Source organism: Formica exsecta, unplaced genomic scaffold (assembly GCF_003651465.1).
Source record: "Formica exsecta isolate Colony F162 unplaced genomic scaffold, ASM365146v1 scaffold45, whole genome shotgun sequence".
Taxonomy (NCBI): Eukaryota; Metazoa; Arthropoda; class Insecta; order Hymenoptera; family Formicidae; genus Formica; species Formica exsecta.
The window spans coordinates 116999-129053 of NW_021851737.1; the positions used below are offsets into that span (position 1 = coordinate 116999).

At 37.2% G+C, this 12055-nt stretch overlaps 1 protein-coding gene across 1 annotated transcript in view; it reads right to left on the bottom strand.

Moving 5' to 3' along the window:
- The window catches only part of LOC115240774, a 41392-nt gene extending 30597 nt beyond the window's left edge, over positions 1-10795 (bottom strand). Inside the window, exon 1 of the mRNA XM_029816127.1 lies at positions 10751-10795. Within this exon, the coding sequence (XP_029671987.1) occupies positions 10751-10795 (45 nt within the window). The remainder of the gene's footprint in view (positions 1-10750) is intronic.
- Positions 10796-12055: the final 1260 nt, after the last annotated feature.

The following is a 12055-nucleotide window of genomic DNA, read 5'->3' on the forward strand; positions in this document are numbered from 1 at the left end:
GAGTCTAGCAATAAGCATGAATGCCAACCTTGACAATGTTCAAGATCCTGGCTAATCATACTTACGGACTCGCAAAGGAGAAAGGATTACTTGAGTCTAGCAATAAGCATGAATGCCAACCTTGACAATGTTCAAGATCCTGGCTAATCATATTTACGGACTCGCAAAGGAGAAAGGATTACTCGAGTCTAGCAATAAGCATGAATGCCAACCTTGACAATGTTCAAGATCCTGGCTAATCATACTTACGGACTCGCAAAGGAGAAAGGATTACTTGAGTCTAGCAATAAGCATGAATGCCAATCTTGACAGTGTTTAAAATCCTAGCTAATCAACTTACGGACTCGCAAAGGAAAGAAGGTTTAAAGGAGAGGAAATATAAAATCTTTAATAATCAGAATTTAATTTAATAATGATATTAGTAAATATGTGTGCTTGGGTATTAATTGAAGATTTGAATTTAATAACAAACTGTTTCTTTTGAGTGGAAGGGAAAAATAAAATAAGAGGAAGGTGGAAAACAACAAAAATAATATTCTTTGGTAGACTCACTACTTGTTATGTGCGAAGGAAAAGATGTCTATTCTCGATAACCGAGTGATGCATAACCCTCTGTCTACCGGGGAAGACCTGGCTGGAAAAGTAGGCCTGGAGATCCGCTCGGTCACAGTGGTGTTGATCGATGCACAAACACACACCACACGTCGGTTGCCCGCACGAATAATTCTTAAGTTATATAACTATAACTCTTTGCACTGCACAACGCTCGGAAAACTGTAAGGATAGACTGGTCGAGTTCGGTATGTCGATACCACAGAGCGATCTGAAGCCAGAAGGTTTAGAATCGAGAGGCAAAGATGAACTGATTTTTGTGAGGGAGGATTTTGCGTATGTCGAATCTTGGCGTCTCTTCGCATATCCTCTCCATTAGGCGAGCAATATTCTTTTTTAACGAATCAATCTTTAAAATGGTGCCCCTCTCATGAGTTGAGGGCGTCTCCCTTCCAAAAGAAGGTCCAGGAGGTTACGCCTATTGGTGTAGGCTTTTGTTTTTTAAAAATTAAGTCTCGCCCACTAGAGAGTCCGCCTTGATCGGCCAAGTTGACAGTTTTATTATTCACTTGAGTTTTATCTCAAGCAGATAACACGCAAAGGTGGTCTAGCAGGCGAGCGCGTGGTGTCGAGTGTCGCGAGTTTCAGTCGCGGATCATAAGTATGTAAATAAAACATCGCTCTAATTCTTAGAAGGGCCTTTATTCGAGACTCTTCCTATACTGCGTTTTCACTAGCGGACTTTCAAGAAAAATATTATTTGATCCATTTGTTTGTCTCTTGCATGCGCACTGTTCAGATTTCGAGCCTTCTCACGGTTCGAGTATCCTCTAGTTACTGTTTAAAATTCCTGGTCTTCCAGCGGACCTTTGTGTTCGAATATTTATCGCGCATGGTTTAGATTCTGATATATTAGTATCGCCTGCTAGATATTTTTTTAGTTTATTGTTTATGTCAAGTGCAAAGAGTTCCAGAGCGTAGGCGTTTAATATTACGTGACGGAAAAGAATCGTGGAGTCCAGCGGACGTAACAGCTAAAACTGCTCAAAATGTCCTCCTTGTTCTCTCAAGCAGAATTCGGCTCTCCTAATAATATCGCGCGTCGCGCGGTATGCCATTTCTGGCGTGATAGTACCGAAAGCTGCGAGAATTGCTTCTCGTACCTCAGCTTCTGTGCTATCACGCCTATCCTCGACCAAATTTTTAATATAACCCCATACAAAATAATCCAGTACGTTGAAGTCTGGTGATCGCGCTGGTCATTTAATTGGACCACGACGTCCTATCCATCTTCCGGGGTAATGCGCATTTAAAAATTCGCGGACCTGCCGAGAGAAATGCGCAGGAGCACCGTCGTGTTGAAAAATTATTTCTGCTCTTACGCGGAGAGGAACATTTTCGAGTAGAGCAGGCAACTCATTTTGTAAGAAATTTACATATATCTCTCCATTTAATCGAGGCGGTAAGAAATATGGACCGATCTGAAAATTGCCAAAAAAAGTTATTAAAGCTACAAAAGAAAATTCTTTAACTTACTAATAATGAAGGAATTTATTTACAATTTGATCCGCTATTATTCCTGCTCATACGTTTATTTACGGACCAGCGATATTGGTATGCGCTCTGACGAATGGCATGCGGATTTTCTTCTTGCCATATCAAATAGTTGCGACTGTTAAATACGCCGTTTGGCGTAAAAGTATTTAATTAAAGTTTTTAATCAAAATTTCTTTTTTATTTGTAATAATTTTTAATTTTTATATAAATTCTTAATTTTTCGTATTAATTTCTAATTTTAAATGATTCTATTAATTTTTAATTTTGTTTTTTTTGTCTTTTGTTTTATCTTATTTTTTTAATAATTTTTTGAGGATATCCTGAGAGAATATGCATATTGTTATTAGAATGTAGACTGTTCACATTTTTAACGATTTTTATAACATTATAAAATTTTGGAAATAAACTTTATAACAACTTTTTATTCAGATGGTGCTACTTTTTAATATCATTATTTTTATAGAATATATTTTACAAAGTATTAAAATAATTTGTCAAACATTTTTCACGCCTTAAAATAACACTATTTTGTGCAGATTTAAATAACTATTTTGTAGATTAAAATAGCACTATTTTAAAAATAGTTTTTTACAATAGTTTTTTACAGTTGAAATAACACTATTTTGTAAATACATATAACAGTTCTTCACAACTGGCGTGTGTACACTTGGCGTCTTCCTTTACCTTTTTCTAATTAAAGTGTAAGTTTTTAGGGATTATATTGGTCCACTCGTACCCGTCCGCAGTATCTGCATACGTGCATACAGACGCATAATCGCTATGATACATTATACTCACACACACACACACACACACACACACACACACACACACACACACACACACACACACACACACACACACACACACACACACACACACACACACACACACACACACACACACACACACACACACACACACACACACACACACACACACACACACACACACACACACACACACACACACACACACACACACACACACACACACACACACACACACACACACGCCGTTACCAATACGTATACACACATAACGCGCATAACCGCTATGAATGCTTGTATATACGCATATACCGTGAGCATATAGAGTGGGCACGTATATGCATACATGTATGCCAAAAAGCCAAAATATCAAGACATAACATCTAGCTTAAGGGAAAATTTATAAACCTCACGCGACATACTTACAGATATCATAGCACCGATCATTATCAGTATTTGAGGATGTCGATATTGCTTAATCAGATTCGACCGATTCTCAGCATGGCCAAAACGATATCAATACGAGACATAAATAGTCGCTCAACATTAAGTCGTACTTACTTTGAATCGCACGATAAGGCACGCCAGGATCATAAATGATCAAAGACAGCAGTTTGAAGCCGATCTGTTCAGACATCCAACACTACTAATTGGCACGGCGCATCTGAGAACAATAGCCTAACGTGTAGCAGCCAACGGAGCACAACATCACAAGTCTATCTACGATACGACGCTCAACAGGAGTTCTCCAGCCGCCATACGAAGTGTTCAACAGAAGTAAAAAGACGTTCAAGCTAAGGATCAACGGCCAACATACTAACATCACGATCGATAGGTTAAAATCAGCATACATATCCTGAAGGGAGAAACTTCGGTAGAAGCAAGACTAACACAACAGAACCCAGCAGCAGAATGACAGACCAGAAACAACCGAAAGAACATTGCGTCCAATAGTCAGATTTAGCTATAGCTAAAGGAAGACTCTCCCCCAAACAAAGGGGTCCTATGGCATCTCAGTATTTCACCACCACAAGCGAAAGCGTACGCAGCGCCTGCGCGCAGGCAATTAGCGCGTGAGTAGTTTTCACGCACAAAGCACGTGTCGCGGAATTTTCTTGCAAACGCGCCACGAGTAGTTCGCGGTTTCGCCGCGGGGCGGCGAATTACGCGAGCAGTATCTTGTAAGAGGAAAGCCCTCAGGAGAGTACTTAAGACCTCGCGCGACGAGCAAAGATCAATTAATTCAAAATTAATATGTGCTACCTCTGCTGTCGCTATTACCGCCGTCGTCACATAGGACGACGTCGAGTGAGACGCTTCAGACGATTGCGGGTTCTCCTCGGCTCACGGCGGCACAGGAGCCAGTATCAGGGGCCATTAACACCGCCCGGGACGCCTCCACCATTACGCCGTGCAGTCTCATCCAGGGCTGCTGAACGGAACACGATGCAGCATCATGTGGCGAGAACGCAGAGCTCCGCGTAGGCCATCGTGCTCGCATTCCAACGGCTCTTTTTAGAGCCAAGCAACTTTATCCCAATCGGTCCTTTTTAGGACCATATTCCAACGGCTTTTATCGGGGCCGGTGATGCCAAAATTGCACGATACATTTTATTGTACGAGAAATGTATCGATTGTCCAACAAATATATTTAATCCAATGAAGTTGACGAATATAATGCAATGAGCTCCCGCTATTTTGTTAATTTTTTATTTGTTTATTATAACATTAAAAAATAAAAAAATGTTTTTTTTATTTTTACAACTATATTATTTGTTTCAAACGATTCTTTTCATCCATCTTGCGTATTAAAAAAATATTAAATTAATGTGATTAAAAAGTACTGTAACAAACTCTATATTAAAAAATGTATATAATATAACCCCATACAAAATAATCCAGTACGTTGAAGTCTGGTGATCGCGCTGGTCATTTAATTGGACCACGACGTCCTATCCATCTTCCGGGGTAATGCGCATTTAAAAATTCGCGAACCTGCCGAGAGAAATGCGCAGGAGCACCGTTGTGTTGAAAAATTATTTCTGCTCTTACGCGGAGAGGAACATTTTCGAGTAGAGCAGGCAACTCATTTTGTAAAAAATTTACATATATCTCTCCATTTAATCGAGGCGTTAAGAAATATGGACCAATCTGAAAATTGCCAAAGAAAGTTATTAAAGCTACAAAAGAAAATTATTTAACTTACTAATAATGAAGGAATTTACTTACAATTTGATCCGCTATTATTCCTGCCCATACGTTTATGGACCAGCGATATTGGTATGCGCTCTGACGAATGGCATGCGGATTTTCTTCTTGCCATATCAAATAGTTGCGACAATTAAATACGCCGTTTGGCGTAAAAGTCGCTTTGTCCGTCCATAATATGCGATCCGGGAAAAAATTATTTCGCCGATATTGCGCGAGGAACTCTGCATGTATTTCGCCGACCATTAATATTTTTTACAAATAACGTAAACATTAAATAAAAAAAATAATACCTTCACAAAAGTGGATGCGTTGTTCACGATCTCCCGGTAAAAGTTGCTGCACCCGCTGGTAATGATACGGGTGCAATCCATTCTGGCGTAGAGTATGGTGCACCACGTATCGCGAGAGACCTAGCATCTGGGCCACACGGCGCACGCTATTCCGGGGATTCTCCTCGAACGCTCTCAAAATTCTTTCTTCATTGTCCACACGATGCACTAGTACACCATGGTTTCGCCGATCCAATAAAAGAGTTCCCGTTTCCCTCGCGCGTCGAATACATCTCAAAATGACGTTATTGTCAGGATGTCGCTCACGCGCGGGAAATCGCTCTGCATATAGACGAGCCGCGGCACGAGCGTTTTCTCCAGTTAACCCGAACATAACAATCATGTCAGTATACTCATTAGCAGTATACTCTGCCATTATTTTAATTTCTTGAAAGATATTTCACGAAACATGCACGGCGGATGATAGGCACTTATTGTTGCGGAGCTACAAATAACGAGGTTAAAAGAAAACCAATAACAAATAAATGTTGTTAAATTTTTACGAACGTATTCTTTCAAACTCTTGTGCCGCGGATCGTCTTTATGCGAAGCGATTTTTCGGGCATGAGTGACATCTTGAATAATTTTGAAATGTATCCGATGCACCAGAGAAACAGAAGCTCTTCTATTGAATCGGCGAAATGCTGGTATGCATCGCGTGGACGATGAAGAGATGATCATGAGAGCGTTCGAGAAGAAAGCGTGCGCAGTGTGGTTCGGATGCTCGGTCTCTCGCAATACATGATGCACCGTACTCTACGCCACAACGGGTTGCACCTGTATCATTATCAGCGAATGCAGCAACTTTTAGCGGGAGATCATAAACAGAGCATCTACTTTTGCGAAGATATTATTATCTTTATTTAATGTTTGCGTTATTTGTAGCAAATATGATATTAATGGTGAAATATATGCGGTGTATCTCGCTCAATATCGGCGGAATAATTTTTTCCCCCATATTATGTACGAACGAAGCGACTTTTACACCAAACAGCGTATTTAACAGTAACTTCTTAAAATGATAAAAAGAAAACCCACACGCCATTAATTGTCAGGGCGTATATCAATATCGATGGTCAATAAATGTGGGCAGGAATAATAGCGGATCAAATTTTAAATCGATTTTTTCATTGTTAGTAAGTTAAAAAATTTTATTTTGCAGTTTTAATAACTTAATTTTGGCAATTTTCAGATCAATTCTTATTTCTCATCTCGTTTAAATAAAAAGGTATACATAAATTTTCTACAAAATGAGTTGCTCTTCTCGAAGATGTTCCTCTTCGCATAAGAGATTTTCCAGCATGACGATGCTCCTGCACGTTTCTCTCGATAGATCCGCAAATTTTTAAACGTACATTATCTCGAAAGATGGACATTTTGAGCAATTTTAGCCATTAAAATATGAGAGTCGATTAGACCTATTGGGGATACCACTTTAAAAAAATGCGCCGTGCTATCTACCGCAAGGTGGTGCGGAAATGACTTCGTTTCGTCGCGCGCATAGTTACCGCGATGGCGCGTGGGCCGTCCTTTCCCGCTACGCGCTAATATTCCCGCGCATTGGCCGATCTTTTTTAATTAATTTCTCAAAAATTATTGCGAAAATAGCAAAGTGGTACAGGACTTTTCTCTTCATTTTTAACTGCTCTACCTGCACACGACCGGTGATGCGATTGACGCCGGACACCCTGTATGTTGCGAACATGACTGTTTCTAATATACATACACCAATGTACGATTTTTTCGGCTTCTAATTGTTTCTCAATATGGCCTTTAATTTTAAGCTTTTTTACAATATCTTTTATAAATATTTCTAAAGAATGACGAAATTTCATAGAATTCCTTGACCAGAATTTTTTATATTTTTTAGTAATTTTTTTGGTAATGTCAAGATTTTTTACTGAGGGTACAAGTTCTGTCTTTTTTTTGATAATATCGTTTGTTATAAAGCCATTTGCGATCAGGATCCATATTTTTTTGTCTATCTCGTTCAGGCTGAGGGTTTATAGAATAACGTATGAGTGTTTGTTCACGTTGTCTTACAGAATCCTGCTGATATCGGCATCGTTTCTTAAAACGATTATTTTCCAAATCTTGTTGATATCGATGTCGCTGCTTAGCACGATTATTTTCCAAAATTTCTAAATCTTGTTCATATCGACGCCGCTTTTTACAGCGAATATTTTCTAAATCCTGTGTTTATTGTCGTTGTTTAGCGCAATTGTTTTCCAAATCTGTACACTGAGTGGAGGGAGGTTATATTTCTGTGCAACTATTGCTTAATTCTTTCTTAGATCGATGAATATCAGCAGCTTTTTTAACCGATTTACTTTCTGTTACTCAGTCTCAGCATTATATTGCAGCATTGTACGGGCACGAGCAGCTTCCATTTCTCTAAATTTCACTACTGCTAATGGAAGCACTTTTTAACGAACACCATATTGTAGATCTTGAGGAAAATGTTCAATTATATTTGATTCAAAAATTTTTATTAAATGTAAACGCATTAAACTATGGTTGTATTTCACTTTCTCAGGTTTAATATTAAATAATAACGAAATCGCAAATGCTATTGCAAAAACACCACAATCGTTACCATTTGGTTGATGTCGCACAGGAAATGTTGATAGGAAATTTAATAAGACATTTCTCAAAATCGTATGTTGGAAATAATCTTCTTAAGAACTGTTCATGATGCTCATGCAGTCTTTTAAAATTTAACGAATCATAAATAAAAATATTTTTTGTGTTATAGTCACTGCATACCCAATGTCCATCAAACTGACCTGATGAACTATGCAAAATTTGAATATGCTTTTTATCTTTTGGCACAGGTCGTATTATATCAAGACATTGCAACCGCCTGTTTTGACAGGTCTATAATCTGAACAACTTCTTAAAAGATGTATGAAATGATCCATATGCACATCTGTCAACCATAATTATATCCTTTTCTGCAGGCATTAAAACTAGATCTTTCTTTAGCTGCACAAACATTTTATTTAAAATTATTTAAAATTTATTAAAATTTACAGGCGCACAGCAACCTTTTTTTGCAGACGCACAGCAGCCTTATTTTGCAGGCGCACAGTAGCTTACCTTTACAGGCGCACAGCAGCCTTATTTTGCAGGCGCACAACAGCCTTTTTTTGCAGGCGCACAGTAGCCTTTCTTTGCAGGCGCACAGCAGCCTTATTTTGCAGGAGCACAGCAACCTTATTTTGCAGGCGCACAGCGGCCTTATTTTGCTGGCACACAGTAACCTTTTTTTGCAGGTGCACTGCAGCCTTTTTTGCAGGCGCACAACAGCCTTTCTTTGCAGGCGCACAGAAGCCTTTCTTTACAAGCGCACAACACTCTGTCACGAACGTAAAGCAATTTTATGTATGAAATATAAATATACGAGGGCTGTATGATAAGTACCCGTGTTTAGCGCCACTGACTCAAAATCTGTATACCATCGTTTAACGCTATTTTTCGAACGACGCTTGTCAAAATTTCAGACAGATTTATCGAGTAGTTTTATTTTGATAGCTGTTGAAAGTGGGCAAGTTTGTGTTTGTTTGCAACCATGGAAAAAGAGCAATATCGGTCAGTGATTCGATTCCTTTTTTTGGATGGGAAGATGTGTGAGGAAATCAAAGTGAAGTTGCATGTCGTTTATAAGGACCATGCACCTTCGATGACTACCATCAGATGTTGGTTCAATGAATTCAAGCGTGGCCGAACATCCGTTTTTGATGAAGAGCGCAGAGTTCGACAAATCATATTTTTTGGATGGCTTAAAAAATTTGGAATATTTCTGGACTAAATGTATCGAGCTGCAAGGAGACTATGTTGAGAAACAGATAAAAAAAATTTTTTTAAATGCGTTTCCTTCCCTAACACGGGTACTTATCATACAGCCCTCGTATTATATTTACTTACCGCTTAACCTGGACACCTTCCTAAAAGAAAAAAATTATTTTAAAGACAGGTTCGAAATCCCAAAGATATTATTGTAATTATATTTTATTTTAACTTTATTGCAAATATACAATGTACATTTGATTACCGTAGCAGACGTATCATAATAATATTATTATTATATGTCTCTCTATAAATATATATTAATAATTTTTTTAAATCTTTTGATCTTATAAAATCATTAATTTTTTGAAGTATATCTGTTACATTGTTTTAATTATTAGATTCGTTGAATTATTTAAATTAATTGCACTATATTTAGAAACATTTATATATCTCTGTTGCTTTCGAAGATAAATATGATGAAACAAGTTTTTCTTCAAGATCGATAAAGGAACTATATTTTCATTTTACATAAATCGATTTTCGCCATTATTCTAATTGTAAATAAGAAAGTATAAAATAAAATTTTACACAAAATATAACTATAATTTATCACACATTTTATTGAATAAATTTATTTAAGAAAAAATATGTAAAAATATTTGTAATGTATTTTTTTTTAAAACAATTATGCATTTTCTTTATACCAACTGATTTCTCTCATTACTCTGTACTTAAAAGTGTTACGGCAAGATTACCGAAAATTAAATATTTTGAGATATTTCATATCAAAATATGTCGGATATTATCTGTATAAAATCATATTAAGACATAAAATATCTCGTAAACCATTCAATTTTTGCTCATTCTACCCTTATACCTTTTTATGCAGAAACCTTGAAAAATGATCTGAGTTAAAAGGTCACAAACTTTTTCCCCTTAAAATCTTATTTTGTCTGAAACATTTTTTACTAAAATGTGTATTTTCCGAGATTATTTTTAAAATACATATACATTAAGTTATAATATAAATAGCAGTTAGAGTAGTTAAATAACTCGAAAATATTTTATTCACAATTTAAAATGTAAAATATATGCACCTGTAATATACAGGGTGTCGCAGCGTTTATCCGACAAACTGCGGAAGGATATTCTACAAGTGGAACATGAAATAATTAACAACGGATTTTCCATTATGCAGAATATGAATGAAACGATTTAGTAACGTATTTCAAAATGTTGTTCTTGCGCGACTATGCAAGCTTGACATCGATGTAATATGGAATTTATTACAATACAAATTTCCTGAGAATTTTGTTGCATCTCAGTAATTGAATTATTAATTCGTTGCATTAAATCTTCATACAAAGTTACTTCTGTACTATAAAACTTATTTTTTAATTCTCCATAAATAAAAATCAAAAGGCGTTAAATGGAAAATCCGTATTTACTTATTTTATGTTCCGTTTCAATATTTGCTTATAACTTTGTAATAAAGCATTTCTAGCCAAACTCCATATAATATTTTTTTCTTATTTTTACTTGTAGAATATCCTCCCGCAGTTTGTCGGATAAACCCTGGGACATCCTGTATATGTACCTTTAATATTTGTTTATATTTCTGTAATATATACAGGGTGTTTCAGAGCGACCATATCAGCAGTTTTTTTGAAAAAACAACGCATTTTCGTGAAAAATGTTTCATGCAAAAGTTGTAGAGCTCTAAGTGGCGCATTATATAATAATATTAGTATGACCTTGAATAGCACCATCAAGGTCACATAAAAATCACTTTGAGTTTTTTTAATGGAACCCCCTATTTTTCATTACATATTCTTGTAGCTTACCTCGAAAGCTTTCCAAAACACTATAATTAAATTATTTTTCATTAAGTACTTTTTGAATTACAGAAGCTTAAATGTTATGATACCGCCGGCATTAGCATTACCCAAGGTGTACCGCGTGGAGGTTGCACGGTCGGATTTACGCCTCTTTGTGTGTGTGTGTGTGTGTGGGTAAGTGTGTGGGTGTGTGTGTGAGTGTGTCAGTAAAGATAAGGATCCCACGGTTCGTCACTCCCGTAGTATTTAAAGACTCCAAACCCTCATTATTGTGTATGTGTGTGTGTATGTGTGTGTGTGTATGTGTGTGTGTGTGTGTGTGTGTTTTGTGTGTGTATGTATGTGTGGGTGTGGGTGTGTCGGTGTGTGTGAGTGTGTCAGTAAAAATAAGGATCCCACGGATCGTCACTCCCGTAGTATTTAAAAACTCCAAACCTTCTTTACTGTATATGTGTGTGTGTGTGTGTGTCAGCAGAAATAAGGACTTCAAACTCTAGGTGTATTTTCTAGCGCTGCCCCTCTGAAACACTTCTGACTGTCTTCTAACACCGTTATCACCGATAGCTTCTTCGTTGTTGAACACGATAATTAAAATAATGTGTTAAAGAAATTGAAAGAAGAATGCAAATAATTCATATAATTCACAAATGCTCAAATTGCCTTCCATTGACCTCCAAACATTTTCGAATTCGCCTTGGAAATGAAGACAAGGCATTCAACAATTCTTCTTTGATTTTTCTGCATGCTTCTTTAATTTTTTCCTTCATGTCATCCCGTGTTGTTGGTTTTGAAGCATAAACCAATTTTTTGATTCGGCCCCAAAAGTAAATCCAAGACTGTGAGATCTGGGGATCTTGGTGGCCAGCTTACTGGTCCATTTCTCCCGATCCATCGGTTAGGAAACGTTTGGTTAAGAATCACTCTAACTCTTCTGGCATAATGGGCTGGGCTGCCATCTTGCTGGAACCACATGTTTATTCTCACGTTTAAAGGCACGTCCTCCAGG